Consider the following 26,520-nt stretch of genomic DNA (forward strand, 5'->3'; position numbering starts at 1 on the left):
TAAAATGGCAAGAGATGGATAATAGTTCAGATTGTAGCTGTGACAGTGATTCTTTTGAGTAAGACTCTTAGGAATACAAGGCTATGAGATCCAGAAGGGAGTAAATCATTGTTGGCAGTGATTGACAAGAGCATCTAACAAATTTTGCTTCAGTCCAAAGGCCCGTTGAATCCAGAGGTCCCTGAGGCTCCTTAAGGTTAAGGATATTTAGGGACCTTTAATGTTTTATTTTAAAATGTTGAATTATTTTGATGCCTACAGTTAGGTTTCATGCCAAGTGATACATGGGCATGAGGAGATTTACCTCTCAGTCTGAGGCACCATTACCTTTTATTTTGATAACACCCCAAAAGATGCTCCTAATAGCAGTTGAAGTTCCCTCTCTAATAATTTGAATCTTTTGGTGTAAGTCCTACCTTCTAGGGTAGGGGTGGGCCAAGTGTCATATCTGTGGCCCATATTACCATTTTTTCTCATGGCTTGTCCATATTGATTTCTAGGCTTCTCACATCTTTTTTCACTTTTCCTGGTTATGTTCCAGATGGCCAAGATATCCTTCAGAATACAACACTATGGATTTTGCCTGAGTAAGGCAGAATAAAGTGGCACCATTATTTCAGACCAGTATTATATAATCATAGAATTATAGAGTTGGAAGATTCTCCAGGGTTCACTTACTTTAACCCCCTGCTGGAGCAGGAAATCCACCATTGTAGCATCCCTGACAAGTCGCCATTTAACCTCTATTTAAAAATCTCTGATGGAAGAGAATCCAGCATCCCTTGGGGCAATCCATTCCAATGTTGAACAGCTCTTAAAAGCAAAAAAAGCAAAGCGTGCTGCTTCTATACTGCCCCATAGTGCTTAAAGCACTCTCTAGGGGATTTACGATTTAATTATGTTGGCTGCATGTTGCCACCCCTCCCAGCAAGTGGGGCATTCAATTTTCCAACCTCAGAAGGATGGCAGGGTGAGAGAACTTCAATCCAGCTACCTGGGATTGAACCCAGGTTGTGAGTAGAGTTTTCACTGCAGTACTGCAGTTTAATCACTGTGCCACGAGGCTCATTTTACTGCCACAAAGTTCATTGTATCAAAGAAAACACAGCAGAATACCATGCCAACAGAACAATCAACAGAAGACAACCAGTCCACATTACTAGTCCTTTGTTTCTTGAATATCTGCATGCTCAATTTCAAGGAATGTACTAAGGGGCATGCAGGCACTTTGTGAAGGAGGGATAGCTGTTTTCCATTGCACCTCCAGTCCCTGAACATGTTTCACTGGAATGTGTGAGGGTCTGGGAATCCACATGCTTCTGTAGGATTTATTTTTCCTATTAAATATTTAGTTAATGTATTTATTTAAAATATTTTTACCCCACTAAAAGGTAAAAGTAACGGTTCCCCTTGACAATTTTTGTCCAGTCGTGTTTGACTCTAGGGGGCGGTGCTCATCCCCGTTTCCAAGCCATAGAGCCAGTGTTTGTCCGAAGACAATCTTCCGTGGTCACATGGCCAGTGCGACTTAGACACGGAACGCTGTTACCTTCCCACCAAGGTGGTCCCTATTTATCTACTTGCATTTGCATGCTTTTGAACCGCTAGGTTGGCGGGAGCTGGGACAAGCGACGGGCGCTCACTCCGTCGCGTGGATTCGATCTTACGACTGCTTGGTTTTCTGACTCTGCAGCACAGGCTTCTGCGGTTTAGCCTGCAGCGCCACCACGTCCCTTTTTTACCCCACAGTTCTCCTTAAAAGGACTCGATAGTTAAGTTAGGATTTTGTGACCTTGATCATGCTAACTTTATTTCTACAATTCCAGTTGAGACAAAATCAGTAGAAACTTTGGTTTTTTTCTGGGCTGTGGGTTTGTCTTTCTGGCTGAAGCAACCTGTTAGCAATGGGAGATTTTTATGATTATGCCTGCCCTCTACCTGGTTTTAGACTAATGATGATAGTTCTACTGATTTTCCTAAGCTTGTGAGTGGAGGCAGAGAGCTAAATAAGCAAGTGTATTGCAACGTAGTACTTTGAAAGCAATGAATGTGAATGTTGTATGCACAACTATAACTATAACACTTTTGGTGCTTCCTTGTCTTATGGTTTAAGCTTGGGTCATATGACATTGGCATATGCAGGGAGAGGACAGAGGAATGGAGAGGGATGGGTGTGTGTGTTTTCAGCACACAACAGCTCTATCAGTCACACACTGCATGTCCTCATCTTGCATTTCCTTCTGCAAGATCAGGAATGGGCGGAGAGAGATTATATTACTCAGGCAGGTAGATTTGCGCCCTTATAGTAAGAAATATCAGTGTCAGGGTCATGCCTATCCAGCAGGAAATTTTGTATGCTCTTTCAAGGCCCATTGGCCATGCCAATGAGTCATGATTCTGGCTATATGCACTCCAAAGCTATTTGAATCAGTGAGCTTACTTTCAAACCAGCTAAGTACCCTTTAACATCACCTGAAAGTGGCTATCAGAAGTCGTGGTCCTACTGTGCACTCTCAGGAAATTGAGCTAAGGTCTATAGTTCAATGATATCCTTTATACACTGAGGGTTACAAGTTCAGTGCTTGGCATTTTCCGATAGAAAAATCAAGCAGGAGTTGATATGAAAAGATCTCTCCAAAAGAAATTATGGAGATTCCAAACCACCACCCCCATCACAGAAGACAGTACTAAGCCAGATGGCTCAATGGTTCTGATTTAGCCTTTTGGTAGTGGCCTTTTGGGGTCGCCTATGACATTTGGCTGTCTGAAGATGACTTGGTTTTTGTATTTGGAAAAGAAGGGGTTCCGAATATGAAAGCCAAGTAAACTGGCAGTTGGATATTTGACAGTGGTGAATGGATCGGTATCAAGGGGCCAAGAACAGCTTGTTTGACTACACCATTTATTAATGCAGAGGGGAGGGACTCAGAAGGAATAGTCTAAAGGATGTTGCTGCCACCACCACCCAGAACGTGCCCCTTGAGGCTGATATTGCACAGAAGTATCTAAACTTTAGGTATGGTTGTGCATAGTAAAAAGAGTGTTGTTCATTGCTTCATAATGCATGGGATTTCCTTATTGAGAATGGTGCAGCCACGAGGAGGGTGTGGGTTGGGAATGGCCAGTCAACTGACTGTTCCAGCCTTGAAATTTATCAGCTTGTTTTGATCTACTATTAGCCTGGCAAAGTATCTGTTTGCTGTGGCGGCAAGTGAGCAAAGCCATTTGAACTATAAGGCAGACACCTACTACATCAATGTGGCATGACGAATAATTAACAGTGAATAGGGAAAGTGAGATTCTGCTATGCTTCAATTACTGCCTCCCCACACCCTCATGCATTTTAAAATTCTTTCCTTTAACAGGCAGCTGTATGTATTCAGAGCATAGGATAATTGGGTATTAAAATGAAGATACTTCCCTTTGAGTGGAATATTTTGCAAAATTGATGCATTTAAATTTGATAAAGATTTCTCCCCTCTATTCTTGCATTTTGTCTCTCATCTATAATGTGTTCTTTTTTTTCTGTGTTTGGAAAAAAGGAATCTTGCAGAGGCGTGTTTTTTTTTAAAAAGTGTTCTACAACGTTTCATTAAAATGTTATATGTGAGAGATAAAACAACTCTGCTTTGATAGAAAGTGTCATCTACAAATCTGTGTGACAGCGGGAGATGTTGCATTGTAGCCAACAGAGTTTGAGGGGAATTTTTATGTTCAATTTTATTTTAAATTAAAGAATATGCCATTAACTTTGTTACATCTCATAGTTTAATGTTTTTCTCTGATGGAAGTCAAAGAAATACACATAGCATTCTCAGGTGGTTTCCCATTCAGGCATTCGTAAAGCTGGCTTCATGAGGTTTGCCTTCAAACGTGCCCTGGAAGCTTCTAGAAAATGAGAAGTGGAACGAAAAGGAAAACAAAGCAGTCTTGCAGGAGAATAAGTTTGAAACACAATGTGCTTCCTGGGTGTAGTCACAAGATCGAAATAAAAGAGCAACGTTCCTGTCTTCGGGGGAGTTGCTGGTAACATCTGCCGTCCCCAGGCACTGGGTGAGAGACAGTGTCTGGGAGTGTTTCTGGCCTGCACTCCCCCTACCCTTCAGGACCGGGACCCTGCTGCTGCTGCTGCTGCTGCTTTGGGCAAACCCACCCCTTCCTCAACACCAGCCACCTGGCTGGGAGGGGAAGGAAGCTTTAAAAGCAAGAAGCCGGTGCCAGGGCTCTCTGAGAGCAACGTTCCTGTCTTCGGGGGAGTTGCTGGTAACATCTGCCGTCCCCAGGCACTGGGTGAGAGACAGTGCCTGGGAGTATTTCTGGCCTGCACTCCCCTACCCTTCAGGACCGGGACCCTGCTGCTGCTGCTGCTGCTGCTGCTTTGGGCAAACCCACCCCTTCCTCAACACCAGCCACCTGGCTGGGAGGGGAGGGAAGCTTTAAAAGCAAGAAGCCGGTGCCAGGGCCCTCTGAGAGCAACGTTCCTGTCTTCGGGGGAGTTGCTGGTAACATCTGCTGTCCCCAGGCACTGGGTGAGAGACAGTGCCTGGGAGTATTTCTGGCCTGCACTCCCCTACCCTTCAGGACCGGGACCCTGCTGCTGCTGCTGCTGCTTTGGGCAAACCCACCCCTTCCTCAACACCAGCCACCTGGCTGGAAGGGGAGGGAAGCTTTAAAAGCAAGAAGCTGGTGCCAGGGCTCTCTGAGAGCAACGTTCCTGTCTTTGGGGGAGTTGCTGGTAACATCTGCCGTCCCCAGGCACTGGGTGAGAGACAGTGCCTGGGAGTATTTCTGGCCTGCACTCCCCTACCCTTCAGGACCGGGACCCTGCTGCTGCTGCTGCTGCTGCTTTGGGCAAACCCACCCCTTCCTCAACACCAGCCACCTGGCTGGGAGGGGAGGGAAGCTTTAAAAGCAAGAAGCTGGTGCCAGGGCCCTCTGAGAGCAACGTTCCTGTCTTCGGGGGAGTTGCTGGTAACATCTGCCGTCCCCAGGCACTGGGTGAGAGACAGTGCCTGGGAGTATTTCTGGCCTGCACTCCCCTACCCTTCAGGACCGGGACCCTGCTGCTGCTGCTGCTGCTTTGAGCAAACCCACCCCTTCCTCAACACCAGCCACCTGGCTGGGAGGGGAGGGAAGCTTTAAAAGCAAGAAGCCGGTGCCAGGGCTCTCTGAGAGTAACGTTCCTGTCTTCGGGGGAGTTGCTGGTAACATCTGCCGTCCCCAGGCACTGGGTGAGAGACAGTGTCTGGGAGTGTTTCTGGCCTGCACTCCCCCTACCCTTCAGGACCGGGACCCTGCTGCTGCTGCTGCTGCTGCTGCTGCTGCTGCTGCTGCTGCTGCTGCTTTGGGCCACGCCACCCCTTCCTTAACACCAGCCACCTGGCTGGGAGGGGAGAAGGGGCATTAGAAGGGGTGTGGGTTTGTTCTTGTTTGTTTTAACTGTTAGTATTATTAATTGCCATCAGGTTGTATAAAGACCCACAGTGGACCTGATGGAACAGGAAGGGGGGAGGACGTTGGAGGGGGCAGCCATTGAGGTGGTGCTGGGTAGGGGAAGGAATGGCGGTGGGGGTAGAACACGCCCGCGTGGGAGAAGAGAGGTTAGATATCTTACATCTATCCCCTCTTCTAGTCCTACCTCCAACCAAATGGTATCAGGCGACCATATCAGCAAGCCCTCGAGCCACACGGTGCTGTTGATGAACGCCAGGTCAGTACAAAATAAAACTGCCCTCATCCATGATGTAATTCTGGATGAGGGTGCTGACCTGGCGTGCATTACTGAGACCTGGGTGGGAGAGGAAGGTGGTGTCCCCCTCTCCCAGCTGTGTCCTCCTGGGTACTCAGTCCAGCACCAGTGTCGCTCGGAGGGTCGGGGAGGGGGAGTTGCTATAGTCTATAGGAGTTCTATCTCCTTGACCAGGCTTCCTGTCCCTTTGAGAGGAGGTCTTGAGGGCCTGTATTGTGTGTTGGGCTTACGAGACAGATTAGGGATTCTGTTGGTGTACCGCCCACCCTGCTGCGTACCAACGGTCTCCCTACCTGAGCTGACGGAGGTTGTCTCGGACCTGGTGTTGAGGACTCCCAGGCTGTTGGTGCTGGGAGACTTCAACATCCATGCCGAGGCTGCCTTGACTGGGGCGGCTCAGGACTTCATGGCCGCCATGACAACCATGGGGCTGTCTCAATGTGTCATCGGCCCGACACATGAGAAGGGCCATACCTTGGACCTGGTTTTCTCAACGGGACTGGAAGGTGGTGATTTGGATGTGGAGGGGCTGGTTGTGACCCCATTGTCATGGTCAGACCACTTCCTGGTCAAGTTCAGTCTATTAGCTTCTTCTTCCCTCTGCAAGGGTGGGGGATCGATTAAGATGATCCGCCCCCGGAGACTAATGGATCCGGATGGTTTCCTGAATGCTCTGGGGGATTATCCGTCTGATATGGTCGGCGCTCCTGTCGAAGTTCAGGTCACCCTATGGAATAGGGAGATGACCCGGGCGGTTGACACGATTGCGCCTAAGCGCCCTCTCCCTGCTCGCCGAGCCCAGACAGCTCCTTGGTATACTTCTGAACTGCGGGCGATGAAGCGAGAGGGGAGACGGCTAGAGCGCAGGTGGAGGAAGTCCCGCTGGGAATCCGATCGAACACGACTTAGAGCCCATTATCGGGCCTATTTCGTGGCAATACGGCTGGCGAAACGGCAATATTTCTCCAGCCGCATTGCTTCCTCAGAATATCGTCCAGCAGAGCTGTTTCGGGTGGTCCGGGATCTTCTTCAACCGGGAAACCTGGTGGAGGTCCCGGACTGCTCATCAGCTCGCTGTGATGAGTTTGCTATTCATTTTGAGGAAAAAATCGCTCAGATTCGCAGTGGGCTGGACTCCACTGTTACTGCAAAATCGGAAGATGTGTCCAGTGTGCCGTGCTTAGGTCAAACTTTAATGGATGAGTTTCAATTGTTGAGACCCGAGGATGTGGACAGGGTGCTTGGATCTGTCCGTTCTACCACCACGCCGCTCGACCCTTGCCCATCTTGGCTAATTGGAAGATCTGCCAGGGGGGTTCGCACTTGGGTCCAGGAGGCCGTGAACGCCTCTCTGAGAGAGGGAGTGGTCCCTACCGCCTTGAAAGAGGCGGTAATTCGACCACTCCTTAAAAAGCCTAACCTGGACCCAAGGCTGGTGGTCAACTACCGACCAGTGGCGAACCTCCCTTATTTGGGCAAGGTGTTGGAGCGGGTTGTGGCCGGGCAACTCCAGGCGCTGCTGGATGAAACGGATTTTCTGGATCCATTTCAATCGGGTTTCAGGCCGGGTTTTGGTACAGAGACAGCCTTGGTCGCCCTGTATGATGACCTTTGCCGGGAGAGAGACAGGGGGAGTGTGACCCTGTTGATACTCCTGGACCTCTCAGCGGCTTTCGACACCATCGACCATGGTGTCCTTCTGGATAGGCTGGCTGGGTTAGGAGTTGGGGGCACCGTTTTACGGTGGTTCCGCTCCTTCCTAGCTGACCGTGTCCAGAAGGTGGTGCTGGGGGACAGTTGCTCTGCCCCATGGCATTTATGTCATGGGGTTCCTCAGGGCTCAATACTGTCCCCCATGCTGTTCAACATCTACATGAAACCGCTGGGAGAGGTCATCAGGAGGTTTGGGCTGAGGAGTCAGCAATATGCTGACGATACTCAGCTCTACCTCTCGTTTTCCACCAATCCAGGTGAGGCAGTTTCTGTGCTGAACTCGTGTCTGGACCTGATAATGGACTGGATGAGGGTTAATAAATTGAAACTCAATCCAGACAAGACGGAAGTGCTGTTAGTGGGTGCTTCGCCGGACAGGTTGGAGGGCCATTTCCCTGCCCTGAATGGGGTTACACTCCCCCTAAGGGACAGGGTCCGCAGCCTGGGGGTGCTCCTGGACCCCAGTCTAACTTTGGAAGCCCAGGTGGACTCGGTGGCCAGAGGCGCCTTCCTTCAGCTGCGGAAATTATACCAGCTGCGGCCCTACCTGGACGAGCGGAGTCTCATGACAGTTACACACGCACTGGTAACATCTCGTATAGATTATTGCAATGCGCTCTATGTGGGGCTGCCTTTGAAGACGGTCCGGCGACTGCAACTGGTCCAGAATCGAGCTGCGCGGCTGGTGAGTGGTGGAGCCGCTAGAGATCACATCAAGCCAATTCTGTTCAATTTACATTGGTTACCAGTTGCTGCCCGAGCCCAATTCAAAGTGCTTGTTTTGACATATAAAGCCCTAAACGGCTTGGGCCCTGGATACTTGAAGGACCGCCTCCTTCCATATGAGCCTACCCGGCAGTTAAGATCTAGCCAGGGGGCCCTTTTGAAAGAGCCATCCCTCAAAGAGGTAAGAGGGATGGCTTGTAGACAAAGGGCCTTTTCGGCAGCTGCCCCCAGACTATGGAACGCCCTCCCAACTGAAATCCGTCTGGCGCCGACGTTGATGACATTTCGGCGCCAGGTCAAAACCTTCCTGTTCCAGAAGGCTTTTAATTGAAATAACAACTGTGGGTCCTGATGATGGCAATTTTAATTGTATTTTAATTGTATTATAATTGTATTTTAATCATCTTATTGTATTGAATTTTAATTATTGTAAGCCGCCCAGAGACCTCTGGGTAGAGTGGGCGGCATATAAATTAAAAAAAAAAAAAAAAAAGTTCTAGGGATTTCTGAGCTGAATATGTGTGTGTGTGTGCTTTTATGTGCGATCACCAAAACAAGTTCAAGCTTCATGTGTGCTCTTCAGATCTTTCCACTTCCTTTTCTATTCAGTAATTTGGGACTCAAAACCAGTGGTTCCCACAACTTTGGGTGACCCAGATGTTCTGGACTGCAACTCCCAGAAGCCTTCACCACTTGCTGTGCTGGCCGAGGTTTCTGGGAGTTATAGTCACTCAAGATTGGGAGTCACAGTTCCTCTGACCTCAAAAGCTCTCCAGGTTTAACAGGATTTCCAACTTTACTGCAATGGTAGCAGAACATGAATGGCAAGAGGGAGTGAAAAGGTTGCCCAGATCCAAGATAGGGTTAGTATTTTTAGATCCTCTACACTACAAATTCAATAATTCTGCTTTCTGGGAGAGTGGATAGGTAAACAGACATCCAACTAAACTAAATGTGGCTTCCCTAGGAGAAAGGCCTTAACTGGAAGACTTTAAAACCGAGCAGCTAGGTCTTGTTCTCTCCAAGCTTCCTGTTCAGAATGAAAACTCCCAGCTGGCATTTGGTCAGAAACAGGAAGTGTGGGCTAGCTCAGCCTCAGAGCCTTCCAATTGAGGCTTTTCTCCCAGGTGAGTCACATTTAGATCCCTATAAGGTGTCTGTTTCTCAGGTAGAACTCCCAGGAGAGAAAACTGTGGGATCCAAGAAATCTAAAAACCTTTCCCTACTCCTGGCTGTCCAACAAGGCAGCAGGTTGTAACCTCTGCTTGAGAAAAGTCTTGCTGTACGCGCTTCCCAATGGCAAACACTGCGGTGAATTTCTGAATTCTACATTTCATCATTTGATTGTGCTTGCTAGATTTTCCCTGTAGGTTTATATTTGGAGAGATGGGCAAATATGCGGCTCTGGTTTTCCTCTTTTCCTTCTCTCCTCCCCATCATCATATTTCATCTTCGTTTTTTTTTCTTTCTTTTTCCTGGCTGCTTGATGCATTAGTGCTAAGGCTGCTAGGAAATGCTGTAGTGCTAAACTTGTCTCCCGGTACAAAAAGGTGCAATAAATAAACCAGGAGTTTGCCAAGGGATAAAAAGCTCTAGGAAACCCAGAAAAAAGAAGTGGTATGAAGCAAGTTAAGAGGATTGTCATGTCATGAGTGGAGAATTTCTATTATGATTCATGCTTGGTGTGGTACTGAAAGGATACCAATGGGGTATTTGGAAGAACCCTCAGATAACTGTCTATCTAATGATAATTTCTAGAAGATGTTGTCATGCTGCATTAGAAAACAAAAATAGAAGAAGACCACAGGAAACAAATAGGAAACACAGGAACATGTCTTGGTACAGACAAAATAGGGTTAGATTGCATTGAAATGGTTGGGTTTCTAACAGAACTGTTTACAGCCTATTTCTGCAGTTTTTAAAACTAGTTTAATGGGCGAAGATAGAAGAGTTGTTTTTGGACAATAGCACAGGGTAATCGTAGAAGGTGATCGTTTATGTTGAAAAATAACTTTCATTAATACATAATGAGGTTTGAAAGACACCTTTCCAGGGGTTTCCATACATGTATATAAAGATGTAGATTCCATCAAGAAAAATAAGTATAGAAGTTTCTATACTTAACACACGATCACCATAATCACCCATCTCCTGAAAAGGACAAAAGTTGATTCCATAGCCATAAATACTCAACTCCCAAACAAACTGCACCAGAGCACAGAGTGCTACTCCTGTCCTCTGAAGATGCCAGCCGCAGAGACTGGCGAAACGTTAGGAAGAACAACTTTCAGAACACGACCAAAGTTCCCAAAACCCCACAACAAACCATAGAAGTTTCTGCTTTGGCAAAGAAAGAGAGATGCTTAGAGAGATTAGGGAATGAATTTTTGGGGGCAAAAGAGCTGGTTTGTGAAACCAAGCCAATAGTCTCAGCAAGAAGGGCTGGATCCAGTGAGTGTGATGAGAACTATAAAAGAGCTAGGCTTTAAACCCCCGAGCCTGTGTAAATGGTTGAATGTCGCTTCAACTGACATGAACAATAGGCTGAACCAGGTTGGTTTCTCAGCCCAAAATACAATTGGAACTGAGTCTTCCAATAGCATTGAAATTGTGATATAGGGGACCTTTGTTGGCTGTTAATGCTCTGGGGATATTAAGCTACTTATATATATTCATTCTTTTCCCCTAATTTATGATTTGTAAGTATCATAATTTTCTTATAATGCAAACCTCTTTTTAATGATGGCTAAGTGGAGTGATATCCCCAGTTCCTTTGCCTGCCTGTGTGACATGTTACTTGATAATTGTGGGGCTGCATGTAATTTCCGTCCCCCCCTTTGCATCTGGTGATGCACCATCACCTTTCCAAGCTTAACTGCTTGAGATAACTTATAAACCTCTCAAGGCAATAGAAGACACACACAGACAATTGAGGTGGGATATTATTTGGACTCTTGTAAGCATAAACCTGCGAACACATCTGCTTTGATTTGTGCAAATGCAGCAAAAACTTGGACTGAGTTCCTACCTCTGCTACAGAGTCTCACAGGACTATTTCCGCAATGATTTTTAATATTTACATAAAGCCACTGGGAGAAGACGTATGGAGATCTGGGGTTCACTGTCACCTGTGTTCACTGCAGATGACCCACACTTCTATCTCTCCTTCTCATCATCTGCAATGGCTATTGTACAGGTCCTTGAGTGCTGCTTCGTGTTGACAGTGAACTGGACAAAGGCCAATAAACTGAAACTAAATCCAGGTAAGACAGAGATCCTACTGTTGGAAAGTTTATTGGACTGGTTAGAGAGAAATGTGCCTGGCCTTGATGGGGTTACACCCCCCTCTTGATGGTTTGTAGCTTGGGGGTGCTCCTGGATCCAACACTCTCTCTGGAGGCTCAGATTGGCTGTGGTCAGGAGTGCCTTTTATCAACTAATTGATTAGTCAGTTGTGCCCTTATCTGTATAAGAAATGCCTAGTGGTTCATGCATTGGTAATCTCAAAAATAGATTACTGTCATGGTCGGCATGTAGGGCTACTCTTGAAAACAGTACAAGAATTTCATCAGGTCTACAATGTGGTGGTCAGACTTATTTCTGGGACTGGTAAATTTGATCATATATCCTCAATCTGGACATGCCTTCATTGGCTCCCTGTCAGTTTCCACACGCTATTCAGGGTGCTAGTTATGACCTTTAAAGCCATTAATGGTTTAGGACCTTTACACATGTTGGAATGTCTTCCTCAGAAATCAGCTGTTTGTTTTACAGTACCTGCTCCTCTCAGTTCATGTTGCTAAAAATGGCTACACCAAGGGAGACCAAAAAGGTAACAAGGAAAAATGGACTTTTTCGTTCAAACTCTGGTTGTCAGGAGTTTAAAAGTGTATCACAATTGGCCTGCAAAAAAACTCAATTCCTACCACCACCACCCCCAAAGCTCCAGAGCCAGCTTCTTTGTTCTGGAGAAGAGCTTCTTTGGTTCAGAGGTGGTCCAAAATATCTCCGAAGTGCTCGCCTACCTTATCATTAAGATTTGTTTTCTTCTTTTTTTAGGAGAAAAAAAGACAACCTTTGAAACTTTTACATTTGCAATTGTGTCATGATATCCTGAACACGTTTTCCACACACAGAAAGTGATAAGTCATGTGTCAAGTTGAAGACAGTCTTATAAAGAGTATTATAGCATCTTAAAAAGAACAAAGCATCTATTATGGCACAAGCTTTCATGAAAAAGCTTTCCATTCTATGAAAGACCTGAGGTGCTGACCTCAGTTGGCAGTTAGACACATGCGTGCGCACGCACACACACATAAACTCACTGTTGTAAAGAAAAATGAATAAACATGTGCTGCTCAAGATATCACTTCATGCAACAGATTGAGGGGGCTGCAGTCCATGAAAACTTATGCTGTAGCAAATTTGATGAACTTTAGGTAAAGGTAAAGGTTCCCCTTGACAATTTTTGTCCAGTTGTGTTTGACTCTAGGGGGTGGTGCTCATCCCCGTTTCCAAGCCTTAGAGCCAGCGTTTTGTCCGAAGACAATCTTCCGTGGTCACATGGCCAGTGCGACTTAGACACGGAACGCTGTTACCTTCCCACCGAGGTGGTCCCTATTAATCTACTCGCATTTGGATGCTTTCGAACCGCTAGGTTGGCGGGAGCCGGGACAAGCGACGGGCGCTCACTCTGTCGCGTGGATTCTATCTTACGACTGCTTGGTCTTCTGACCCTGCAGCACAGGCTTCTGCGGTTTAGCCTGCAGCGCCACCACATCCCCACTTTATGCAACACATTGAGGGGGTTGCAGTCCATGAAAACTTATGCTGTAGCAAATTTGATAATCTTTAAGGTGCTACAGAATTCTTGGTCATTTTTTTTTTTTTTTTGCTGCACAGCAGTCACATACTAATTCTTTTGCAAACTGTTCTTTATGAAGCAGCAGCTCTTAAGGCTGAGTGAGTGCAAAGCCACTCAGGGCCTTCTGAATACTTTGTCAGTCCTGTAAGGTCATGAAACCAATTGGTTCTATGGGGGATGTGCGTGGTGAAAATGTTCGTTTCTGTTGTTTTGGGAGTGTCTCTTTCATGTTTGTGTTTTTTGTGGGCTGGTCTTTTTTGTTTAGTGCAAAAGAGGCTGCCTTTTTGGGGGTCATTTCATTTTCCCCCCATTCATGTTTTCCAGTGCTAATCCAAAAGAAGTCCTAACGAACCTGTAAAAACCTAACCCCTTCAAAAAGCAGAGTAAGGTAATGGAAAATCGGTGTCCTCCAAAAGCAAGCAACAGGTCATCCACTGCCACCACCACCAAACAAAACAGTCTTCCAAACCTCTACTAGAATAAATACACAGTAAATCTATAGTGCATTAACCAAATAATAATTATAAAAATTAGTTAAACAGGGAAAGATGCACACATATAGCCCCTCTCCCAAAACAAGAGCCTCGTGGTGCAGTGGTTAAAACGCTGTACTGCAGCTAAAACTGTGCTCACGACCTGGGGTTCAAATCCCAGGTAGCCGGCTCAAGGTTGACTCAGCCTTCTATCCTTCCGAGGTCGGTAAAATGAGTACCCAGCTTGCTGGGGGGGGGGGGGCAATGTGTAGCCTGTATAATTAAATTGTAAACCGCCCGGAGAGTGCTTGTAGCGCTATGGGGCGGTATATAAGTCCCCCCCCCAAAAAAAAACCAACCAAGAAAAACAAGCCAGCAAAGGAAAAAAGGCTATCAAAGCTCTCGTGACCCAAAGTGACTAAAATATGGGGAGATTCCACTGCCACTCTTGATGCTTTCGCCTCTCATCTTTGAGTCCAGCAAGTAGCATCAGGCATGTAGCAAAATAATCTTTAAAAAAGGAGAATACCAAAGGTGGAAAATCACCAAAGATGTCATGGGGGAAAATCAAAAAAATAATCCCAAGGAGGCATGCTGGCACAGGAAAGTTACCTGGAAGCAGCATCAAAATTAACCCCAAGAAATGGAATTATGCGAAAGAGGCCCAGACATCCAAGCAGAACAAGGCAGAGGGTGTCAGTAGCTTGTACACCTGCAAGTTACCAGTGAAATAAATAAAGAACACTTCCAGTGGGTTCAGATTAATTCCAGCCTCTGACCCACCAGATGTTCTAATTGCTACTGACACTGATAGCAGCTGTTGTGATGCTATTGCATGAAAAAAATCTTGAGTCATTTGACAGACAATTGGTAAAAGAAGGGTTTAATGCAAGAAGGAAACACACACAAAAAGCCCCCAAAACTTTAATGTCCCCATTTTTCATTTAATATGAAACATTCATCATTTAAGAAGCTCTCCTTTGGGTATCGTGGAAAGAAGTTGAAAACAGGAAAAAAAAAAGAGAGAGAGCCTTTTCTGTTTTTTCCTCTTTAAAATATTAAAGTCTCATCCCTAGTTACTATTTTAACTGAGAACAGAAAGAAACAGACATTAGAGACAGATTGTGGTTCGCAGATGAAAATGCTTAAGGGCTTCTTGTGTGTGACTGTCACAATGCCTTTCATCACATGGATCATGCAAACAATCATTGCTTTGTGATTGGTTTTCAGGATCTAAACACAGGGTTTGTATCAAATCTGATTTCTCAAACCAGAAAGACGGTTTCCATCATGTCTCTCCTACATTGCCACCTTTTCATCTCTGTTGACTGGCGATCTGTAACGATCTGTTTCTGCTCTCCTTAAGATATTCTGGGTGCAGCACATTCTTCCTTTTGTTCTTTCCCTTGATAATGCACCATCCGTAAGACAGAGCTCAATTGACATTTTTAACAGTGATTCCTGCTCATCTGTTCCCTTCAGTAGCTAACAGGTACACCTAACACTACAGGAATAGTCTTTACCACCACCTTCTCAGCACCTCTCTTAAATCTATTTCATATCTTAGCACCTCCCTTGAAAAGGAAAAGCCACAATCTTTCCAGTCTCTTTGCTTTCCTCTCCACACACAAATGCTCCCTCTCTCCCTCCTTGTAGCATTGATTTGTTGTCTTATTTAAATACAGAGTTCAGTATTCAGGTATGTAAGTGCAACATAAATAAAATGGCATACCCAGCAGAGCCAGAGGGTCTATCTTTTCCTGGGAGCTGAAATAATTTACGACAGGCTAAGGCAACAGCATAAATATTGTTAGTGGTTTATCACAACCAAAGACTATAAGCCGCATTTGAAGCCGGTGGGCTTGCGAGAGAGGAGACAGGAGAGAGGTGGGGGTGGGAGAGACTGGGGGTGGGTTATAAAATATCTGGCTAGCTAGGTATCAGAGAGAGAATTTGCAGAGCTAAGTTGGAGGGGGGTTGAAGCAAGCAGTTGTGTCTCAACGTGGTTGAGTACACCCTTTGCAAAACCATTCACAAAAAACACTGAGGTGGATTGTAACTGCTGGGGAAGAGTGGGGGGGAAAAGGGTCACTTTACCTCAGTGATCCAAAGCCTTGGCAGACGAGGGAACCGGGCATATGTACATACTAAAAGAGGCTGGATTCCTTGGGTATGATTTCCTAATGCAAAGGAGCCGGAGGGTATCCTGACTGGAAGAAAGGATTTGGAAGCTTTTTGTGTGTGGAGGAAAAAAAAAACCCAGAGAGAGAGCATGGCTTTGAACTGACTGAGAGAATAAAAAGGATTCTGGTCACTTGGCCACCATGTCAATGATGATCTCAGCCCACCAAAAAGTGGCCACCACCACCACCTTTTCTTCAGCAGCCTCTGCCATCAGTAAACTGGTAGGTGACTGTTCTTCTATTAGCTTGCATGCTTCCACGGCTATTATGGTACAGGCAGAAATGTCCCTGGTTTAACATATAAATGAAAGGAAATCTGTTGTGCTCAGCTTTCTAAGAATGCAAATTCAGGTTATCTCCAATGGATGGATGTTTCCTTCGTGTACATTTTGGGTGGAATACCGGAATGCATGATACACAGAAGCAAAACTTTTTGCATGTGTGTGTGTGTGGCCAAGGGTGTGAAACTGCAGCTATTTTGGAGGGGTGTGTGTATGTGTGTAAGAGGGAGGGAGGATCTTTTCTGGAGATGCATACCGGGTTTATTCAGAATTTGATTGTGTCTTTAAACACATGCTGTGAAGATGGGAGAGAGTGAGAGTCAGGCACTCAAGCAGCATAGTGGAATGAGGGAAGGAATTAATTTCTAGGTTGCAGTTGTTCTCTTTCAGCTCAGCTGCGAATTACTATGGAAATTCCTTTTGCCCTCCCCTTTTTCATTCCCTCCCCATTCTGCCCTCCCCACCTTCCCCCAATGCTTTAAAGCGAAGAGTCAGCTGAAAGTTAGTGCATGCTGTATAGAGGAGTGTTGGGCAAATGGAGGGGGTGAGCGAGGAGAGATGAATTACTCATTTCGTTTCAACTAGCAACAGCAACAGCTTTTTTTGCTGTAAAGCTCTGGATCAGCATTTCACCATGTAGTTCTGCAACAGTGAGGGGTTGAGAAATCATGCCTTTTAAAGCACATGCGCGTGCGCGCGCACACACACACACACACACACACACACACACACACACACAGAGAGAGAGAGAGAGAATGCACCAAAGTCATTTAACAGACACACACAGACACGCTGACATGTACGCATCTACACTCATGCATGTATGTCATTGATCTGACATTCCACGTTCCGCTATATTAGTGTATAGATTGTTTCCTTTGAAATGTCTGCTTCCTTCTAAAGCTCAGATTCAGGCAATTCAGCTCCTGGGGTTCCGAAGTCAATTATAATCTTGCTTTCCCAATGGATAAATACCAGCCCAGTCTTCACTCGATGATCTCCCCCCACCCACCCGTGTCTCCAATAGGAAGGCAGAAAGGTTGCTAGAAGCCATCTAGCAGGAGAGCAGCTATGCCCAAAGGGTTGATTCAAGCCAATCCATCAACAGGCAGCATTGCAGTGAGTAGCCTCTCGGCCAAGTCCTAAATCACTCCCAGAAACAGCACCCCCCTTTGAACCTCAAGCCAAGCACCTTTATTGACTGCACCTCCACTTCATTAATATTGATTGCACCTTTGGATCAGGCTAGGGGAGTCTTATCTCTCCCTTTAATCTGAAAGGTCATTGACTGCCCTTCTTTTTAAAATTCATATTTGAGGACAGAATTCTGATTCTCTTTATGGCACAAAAAGCTGGAGTCCAAGACAAAGGGGCTTCCCAAAGCTGTGTTTGCTGCAGGGATAGGTTAATCTTTAGCTCACCTGCTGCTTCTGTGAGATGAACCTCTAGGGGTAATTAAAATTAAAAAGGCATCCCTTAGCAAAGTGGTTCACAGCCCATAATTTGGAATTACACTGAGGTAGGAAAAGGGGTGATGTGACAAAAAACATTGCCAGCACATTTGCTTTCTTGCAGTGCAGTGTAAAACCTGTCCATTTCCCCCCATTTTACCCTAGCAATATTTTTCCGCAAGTGGCAGATTTAATTTATTACTCCGGAAATGAATGAAATATTTTCTTCTTGGAGCAAGGGGCAGGGCTGTTTTGCTTTGACTCACTTCTAACACCCCCCCCCGCCCAAGAACTGGATTGTTACGTTATAGATCTGAGAGATGTTTTCAGTCCCCGAAGTTGTATTTGTCACCTGTTCAAGTTACACTGTCTGCAGCAGCAACAAAAAAAATATTGCATTTCAGGACACCTTTTAAAGTGAAAATTGGCAGTCAGCCTGTTTGGTTACTGGGGCAAAGATAGGGAGAGGAGGCAGCTCTTCTGATGAATCTCCCAGAGTGCATAGAGGTGGTTCATAGAGTTGATTTTAAGGGAGCAAAAGGCACAGTCCTCAGAGGATGACATCTGTCTGGAATAGCTCAGGTGTCTTGCTGTGGATTCAGAGGTTGGGAGTTCAATTTCCCACTGTGCTTTCTTGACAGGGGCTGGACTCAATGACCCCTAGGGTCCCTTCCAGCTCTGCAGTTCTAAGATATTAACTGCTGGGTTTATGTGGTCCCTTTACAAACCAACTCCCAGCATAGAGAAAGCCACATACTGGGGAAATGGCTTCCAGACTAGTATTCAGGACATGTGGAGCCAAAGAAAAGAAAAGGGAGCAACACCCTTCCCCACTCCCCTGATTTTAGAAGCAATAAGTAATTAATTCCTTTCCCTAAAACTAAAATATAACTGTGTTACAATATGAGTGTAACATATGAGTAATAGCTGCTCATTTTGTAGTGCGTGTAGAAGTAACTGTTATAATGTGCTACCAAGGAGATTCTGACTTGTAGCAAGCCTCCAAGGGTGTTTTTGGTATAAAGTACACAGAAGTCAAAGCTATGGTTTTTCCTGTCGTGATGTATGGAAGTGAGAGCTGGACCATAAAGAAGGCTGACCTCTGAAGAATTGATGCTTTTGAATTGTGGTGCTGGAGGAGGCTCTTGAGAGTCCCTGGGACTGCAAGGAGAACAATCCTATCCGTTCTGAAGGAAATCAACCCTGAGTGCTCACAGGAAGAACAGATCCTGAAGCTGAGGCTCCAATACTTTGTCCATCTCATGAGAAGAGAAGACTCCCTGAAAAAGACCCAGATGTTAGGAAAGTGTGAAGACAAGAGGAGAAGGGGGACGACAGAGGACAAGATGGTTGGACAGTGTCATCAAAGCGAACAACATGAATCTGACCAAACTCCAGGAGGCAGTGGAAGACAGGAGGGCCTGGCGTGCTCTGGTCCATGGGGTCACGAAGAGTCGGACATGACTAAATGACTAAAGAACAACAACAACACAGAAGTGGTTGGTCACCACTCCTTCTTGTGGTTCTCTGGGATAACACAGCTTTCCTAAAGCCACATAGATAGCAGGTTACATAACCCCATCAGAAACACATGTTCTGGTTGATCTGGATCGGTCTCTCTCCCACCAGGCACAGTGGAGATTCCAGCTTCATGCCCTGACTCTGTAGCCAGGCTTTCCAACCCACTGAGCTAAAAAAAATACCCATAGTTAATAGGATGTGGCCTCATTAAGAGGTGTTATAAGAATGTCACAGATAGGATCCTAAAAATAATATAGTGCCTCCATCTGCATATGGTTCAAATTCTGCCTTATGCTGTGCCTTATACTGCTGACTGAAAGACGTTCAGATTTGTTTTACAAATGGTATCTTACCCGCCCCCTATTTATTTACTTTTCAGCAGTGGGAAAGTGAAATGTTACTTTTTATAAAATATAACTGTAATTGTGATGAACTATTTTTGGAAGGCAATGGAATTAATATAACTACTTTAAAAATAACTTTTCAAGCTCATACTTATAGTAAACAAAGTTCGTACTTTATTTCTTACCTGGCTCTTGAACTATAAATACATATAGTCTTAGAGACAGGAGAGATGGAAAGTGATGAAACTCCCAGCAAGATAGCGTTCTGAATGTAGGACTCCTTCAAACCACAACCTCAAATTGACTTACAAAGAAATCCAAAACAATAAAATACCATCTGAAATTAAATGCCATTTGAAATCAGACACCAATATAAACCGCTGCAGAAAATTTAGTTGAAGCTTGCAGCTTTAAAACTGAATTTATAAAGAAGTATTTTACATATCTTTTAAAAAAATACGATAGAACACAATGAATTTATTTGGCACTTAAGTTACCCCAAATGGGTTCTTATTCTTTATATCCTGGGGACCATGAGAGGAGAGAGAGGACCTATCCAGACTACTGGCAAGAAGACCACACACCAACAATTTTGGGTTAAGCACTATTCATTTATTGGTGAGACGTAAGACATAGGATAGAAGACAAAAGGTACCGAGAGGCCTCTCTTTCATACTTCTCATTCACACAAGATACTCACTCATCCAGGGGGCCCTTCTCTGAGGGTGATCAGTTCTCAGGAAGGGTGATGGGGGTCATTCCAGCGCTGTTCCAAAGCCCAAATGTCTTTTCCTGGGTCATCCTTCTTATAGGGTCTTTTCCTTGTGGGCTGTGTTAATGGACTAAACCTGGACTAGCACAAGCACACGGGGAGGCAGATCCTGGCTTCCTGGGCAAATACAATCAGTTGTCATGCAGGAATGCTTCCTTTCACGTGTACAGTTTGTACTTAAAGGAGAGCAACAATGGTGTCACCACAGAAAAGGCCCTGTTATAGCAATCTGCCCACCTATGCTCAAAATGTTGGGGCATACAAGGAACATCATCAACTTTGCGGATTGGTGGGTTCATTCTATTGTATTCAGAGCTTGTAAATACCATGTCATATTTAGATAATTGATGTTATATTTGCTAGTTATATATTAACAGAAGGATAAGTGAACTGCTGCATCTAAAGAAAAATATTCTGAAAGTATTATTTTTAACATTTTAATGTTGCTTTTAAAATGTTGTTTATAAACGATTGGATTCAATCCTCTTGTTTGATGCAAAAATAATGATTTTCGTTAATGTGTTAAATTTGGCATGTTATTTTCAAGTTCTGGTTCTTCGGTATTTTTTTCTTGGCACATAAATCAGCATGACACAGCATTTTAATGGAGGAAAATGTGCTCAGATGGTCATAGCTGAATGCAGGTATCTTACTGTCCGAGATGCCTATGCAAATCATCATTATGTAGGGCAAGAGGAAGATTTTATACTTCTTTGATGGGCTGAAATCCTGTTGGTAGTGTCAGCCAACTGATAAGTTTCAGCCTGTTTCTTCCTGGTGTACAACACAGCCCTGTTGCAGTTCTTGGGTGGGTGGAAGTACTTTCACATGCACCAAGCCAGTGTGCACATGTTGAGAACTGCGACAGCAACCAGAGAGGAATGGACCAAAAGATGCTGTTTGGCTGATGGTATGAACAGGATTTCACTCACGATAACTTTATGGTTCCACAGAACTGAACAGCTCATATTCCTTGTTTTGTCAAAGGTGATCTTTTCAGTCCCTGTCCTTATTTGTATACAACTGGTTCTTCTTCTCTATGGGACTAAAAAGCAAACCACAGCTTTTTTTTTTTTAATTTAACCACATGTAAGTATGCATAGCATTTATACACTCTTTCGGAACAGAGAAGGGCAAGATCATGTTCGACTACAAGTCCCATAATCCTTGACTAGGGTTATGCTATCTGGAGTTGCGGGTGAGTTGGAGTCCAACAACTTCTGGGGTGTGACGGATTCCTGACCCACATGTTGAGTCTTCTGAACATATATATTATTTTGTGTGCCTTGGAACAACCTTGTTAGCCAGCTCAATTTTATTTCATTGCCGAAGGCTGTATTGGGGGGGGGGGGGGGGAGAGGGAGAGGGAGAGAGAATGCAGCTGGACCATAGCTAGTTCATGAGTTAATTGGGGAGGAGGGCCTTCAATGGGAGTGGCTCAAGGCTACTTGTTTCTCAAGAAAAACACATGGGAGAAAACTGAATCATTTGCAGAACTTTTCAAAGATTTTGTTGGCTGTAAACCAGTGAGATGTCCTGCTTCTTGGATATGCCACAAAATAAAAAACAAGAGTATTGTGACAGAAAAAGAAGTGGTCAATCAAAAGGATGATTTTTTGGGGCCAAGGCGTTTAGAGCAAATTATGGGGCTGTCAGATAAGGAAAGAAAGAAAGAGTCTCATTCTCACATGTAGGGAAAGCGTATCTTGCTTATCAAAGTATTGAGAATGGAGAATTTAAGAAGTATTCTTGACATCCTTATCTGAGAACGGGTTGAAAGGGAAGATGCGACTGGTCTTATCTTTGAGAAAAGCTAGTGGATTGTGAGCTTATCAAGCTTAAATCTTATCTTTAGAAAATATCTAGTTAATTCTTTTGCCTTGAGAAACTGCATCGTATTTTATTGATTGATTGATTGATTGATTGATTGATTGATTGATTGATTGATTGATTGATTGATTAGATTTGATTTGATTTGATTTGATTTGATTTTTATACCATCCATCTGGATACCAAGGCCACTCTGGGTGGTTTACAAATACCATCATTATAAACAGTAATACAAGGATAATTGATAACAACTTAAAGTGTGAAAATAACAAAAATACAATGCATTAAAATAATAAAATAATAAAGACATGGTGAAGGGTTGAAAGTATAGTTATTAAAAGCACCACTGTATCAAGATGTTCTAGAGTCTGGGAAGGACTATCTAAATAGCCATGTTTTTAGTTATCTTTTGAAAGTTCCCAGTGAAGGGGTCAGGTGAATTATGTGCGGGAGACTATTCTCGTGTTGCGGAGCGACCACCACCAAGAAGGCCCGATTTCTGATCCCTGTTCTCTGGGCCTCTCTCGTGGGTCAAGACCACCCGGCCTGAGAAGATCTTGAGTGTTATGCCCAGTCCTTATTTCACTTGTACTTAAAGATCTTCAGCAATTAATATTTACACAATAATCCCAAGTACTAGCACTAGCCCTCTTGATTAAGGGCCTGGTTTGTCTGAGACACCAGTATATATTAGTAGACAGGATCAAGGAGGCGTGAATTCAAATTCCCATAAAGCCAAAAAGATTTCTTGATGATCTTGGACAAGCTGCATACTCAAAGAGGTAACGACCACTCATGATGCATTGAACTTTTAGAGATAGAAGAGATGAGCTAAATTAAAACTATATTTTGCCCACAGCATTTCCCTTATAGAGCAAAAATATCTGTGCTTGCTTTTGAAGCTTTTCGAATACAATGCTGTGCCTACATATTTCAACCAGTAGCTATGATGGTTCACTTTTGTCTCCTCTATAATAGGTATCACATGTGTGTCTCATCCAGGATTTCATAGCAGCTGACACAAAAAACACTTAGTGGGCTCACCAGCAAAAGTTTGAATAGGAGGCTTCTAATATGCAGCAGATATTCTGAAGATTGTAGAGTTCCTGGACTGTGAGATAAAGGGAGTAGCTACACTCATTTCTTGCTGTGGGGCTTCCCAGAAGTAAATGGCTGTCCATTGTATAAACAGCATGTTGGACAAAGGAAGCTCTTGTTTCGACCCAGCAGGATTCTCCCTATCTTCTTAATAATAACCATGTGCCGTCAATTCAATTCAGGCTTATGGTGATCCTTTTCAGGGTTTCCCTGGTAGAGAATACTCAAAAGTGGTTTACCATTTCCTTCTTCTGGGGGTGCCATGGACTATGCAGCTTGCCCATGACTACACAGTGTAGCTCTTCTCAAAGGGGGAACATTGTGGAATTGAGCTCCCAACCAGGTGTCTAAAGTCACTGAGCTGTCCAGTCAGCTTCTTGTCTTCTTATGTTCCTATACACCCAACGCTGCCATTCATGGATGGAGATCACCCAAGCAAGGGTTGGGACTGTGAAGATCATTTCATTTCTGCCTTTTCTTCTGTGAGTCTCAGCCAGCAATTAGGTGTGGTGTTGCAAGTTATTGGGAAGTTTGTTGGTTTGCTTTTAAGGTTGTGCTGAATTTTTATAGTGAAGGCATTTTCAGAACGTTTTCCCTTCCCTTTAATTTTAATTTATTTATTTATTTTGATTGGATTTATGCCCCGCACCATCTGGCAACCAGGCTACAATTTTGATAGTATAGTTTCATCTTTGTTGCCATGAGCTCCTCTGTGGATTCACAAACGTTTTCTCTTGCTTAGTTTTCCGTTGATGCAATTTATCATTATTTATCAGTTTCTTTTCTACCCTCCTACACATCCCTCTTGGAAATTAGAATTTGAAAAAGTTCTACTTTTTTTTTTTAGAATACAGTTCCCACCCTCATCCCCAGCCTCCAGGCAACATGATTTCTGCCCATTGTAGCTTTAAAAAGTAACTTTTCTAAATTGTGACCTAGAGATGGGCACGAACCGCCACTTCAAAGCCCCAATCTCCTCCCACGGATGCCCAATTGGAAGCAGTAGCCTGGCTTCCCTGCCCCACCTCCTCTCAGTATTGCCTCTGAATGGGTGCCTACTGGAGTAGGTGGGGCTTTGAAGTGCCAAATACCTGTATGGCCACTAAATGAACTGGCAGAAACTATAAAACCAGTAGCTGGTGCCCATCTCTGTGTTCAGATCCCAATTTTATGGGAAGCCTTTGGTGTAATTATTTTAGTCCTAATCTCTTAATGAAATTTGGACTAAGTGCATGTAAACTGCATTTGTTCACAGTTGTTACTATCGATGTCACTTTGTTTACTTTTCTTTATCGTTAATACTTTACAATGTTAGCTGTTATCTTATCAACATACTCTGATAAATCATTTATGAAGTGTCAACTATTTCTAATAAGAAGCTTGAGTTGACAGTGAATTGTTTTGACTGGTGGTTAATCTGGGGTTGTTCATTCAAACTATACTGCAAATACTGAATGATGAAATTTGTCCTGTAGTAAAGTGGTCCCCAACCTTGGACCTCCAGATGTTCTTGGACTACAACTCCCGGAAGCCTTCGCCACCACCTCTGCTGTAGTAGAAGCTCATTTGGGGTTTGGATTTAATTTCTGTAGCTAAATCAAAGGGCTGCCGTTTTTCATCCTCTGCAAATACCAACCAGAGCTTGGAAAAGTTACTTTTTTCCAATGCAGTTACCGCAGCTCATCAGCCAGCTAGCATGGCAATATAGCCCGGGGATTCTGGAAGTCGTTGTGAAACAATTTCTGAATGCTCCGGGTGTGACATAAGTGGGGTGGATGCATTTTTTTTCTGAATATTTGTGTTTTTAACAAATATATTGGGTGAGTTCTCACCTTTATGTCTATGTACGATTTGGCCACCCTTCTTTTAGCTTTCCCATTTTGTTCTTACAGCCACGAAGCATGCTTCCAAGTGCTTGTCCGTGTCTTTTACTAGCTCAACAACATTTCCCTCAAAGCATAAAATTGGAGAGGTGACCGTAGCTTGCACATTTCTCGTTACAAAGGGAAAAAAAAAACGGGATCAAACAAACCTCTTATGTATAGTTTCTTCCTGCATTCTAAGATGTTTTATATTCTAGACATATTCTTAACATTCCCTTTTCAACACGGTCTTGTGAAACTGGAACACGCCATGACTGGAATCAGTTTTGTAGCTATGGTTCCGTTGGCTATAAGTTTCTAGTTGTCACTGTCAGGAAGAGAAGAAATTTGCGTAGTAAAACAGGAAACACTTTTGAGATGGTGATGGGGAAAGAATATAATCATACAATATGTTACACTAGCTTTGGATAATGCAGTATATTGGCTGAAATACTACAGCCAAGTGATGCAAATTTTTTCTCCCCAGAAAAAAAAGGGAGAGGTTGGGTGGGTTATGAGTTGCAAGTTGAATCTGACTCTAGTCACCAGTGTGACTTAAGTCCGACTTGACAGCTAGTTCCGTGACTCAAGTCCCCATCCCTGCTATCTGTCCCATACATAGTGTTCCTGTCCCTGAGAAAGGCCAGTAGAATCCAGCCTTTAAGATACCTTTAAAAAAAAAAAGAACAATTACATTGAGCTGCATTTTTATAATGCAAGTGGCAGCCACAGAAGGGTAGTGAGTATGGGATTTCTAAAATATATTTTTGATCTGCATTTCCCCCCCCCCATTTGCTTTGTAGAAGCTTTTAAAAAAAAGTAGAACAACCATTGATTTTTACTAAACATTTTGTACAATGATGATCAGTAACAACTAAGAAACAAGTTTTAAAGTCACGTTGGTCTGCAAACATTTTGAGGGACCTTCCTAAACAGTGTTCATTCATGCTGTTTCTGAAGCTTATTATGTTTGAAGAACATATTTGTATACAAGGTAAATACTCCTGATGCAGAAAAAAATAATCGTTACTTGGCATTTATTTGCCACCAAAAAAAACCCTTTGCTTTTTAAAGTAACTTCTCGTTCAAAGATTATTTGGTTGTGTCAAACAAAGTAACTAAAGTCATATTAACATAGCCACAGTAATTATTGTTAGAAAACCTTATCTTTAATTGTAAAAAAAAAGGTCATGGAAGACCTTTTTCTTGACCTCAAACATTTTCCCATCACAGTTTTTGAATACTTAAATGTTTTAGTGCAGTGACAGACTATGAAAAGAATGTTAAAATACTATAAGAAGAAAAGAATAAATTGAAGTTTGCAATGAATAGACTTTTAAAGAAAGGCCATGAAATAATTCTTCACCACATTGTACATGCATATTTTAATAAAGAAAAGAGATGTGCAAAACAAAATTTGAATATAAAACATAGTACCATAAACAACATAAGCACGTATGTTGAAGGTTGTGACCCAACTCAGATTAAGCAGTGTCAAACCTTATTTTCCCTAAGAAAAGTTCCAGCATGTATTAGTCCTCTCATGTAATTCGAGTGAATTTAAGAGTTAGGCATCCTTCAGTCTCTTGAGACTATGGTAAGGTGCTCTGAATGGAGGACTTGGAACAGTGTCTAGTGTGGCTGAGAAGGCCA

General features: G+C 43.9%; 1 protein-coding gene across 3 annotated transcripts in view; it reads left to right on the forward strand.

Annotated features, from left to right (window-relative positions):
• Positions 1-26,520, forward strand: part of DPP6 (dipeptidyl peptidase like 6) — a 490,996-nt gene that overhangs the window by 93,821 nt on the left and 370,655 nt on the right. The window contains exon 1 of one of the 3 annotated variants that reach the window (XM_078378511.1): positions 13,915-15,930. The exons of the other annotated variants lie outside the window; for them this stretch is intronic. Within the exon in view, the coding sequence (XP_078234637.1) occupies positions 15,850-15,930 (81 nt within the window). The 5' untranslated portion in view covers positions 13,915-15,849. Of the gene's footprint in view, positions 1-13,914; positions 15,931-26,520 lie in introns of those variants that run through there. 3 annotated transcript variants of the gene reach the window in all.

Source organism: Pogona vitticeps, chromosome 6, assembly GCF_051106095.1.
Source record: "Pogona vitticeps strain Pit_001003342236 chromosome 6, PviZW2.1, whole genome shotgun sequence".
Classification (NCBI taxonomy): domain Eukaryota; kingdom Metazoa; phylum Chordata; class Lepidosauria; order Squamata; family Agamidae; genus Pogona; species Pogona vitticeps.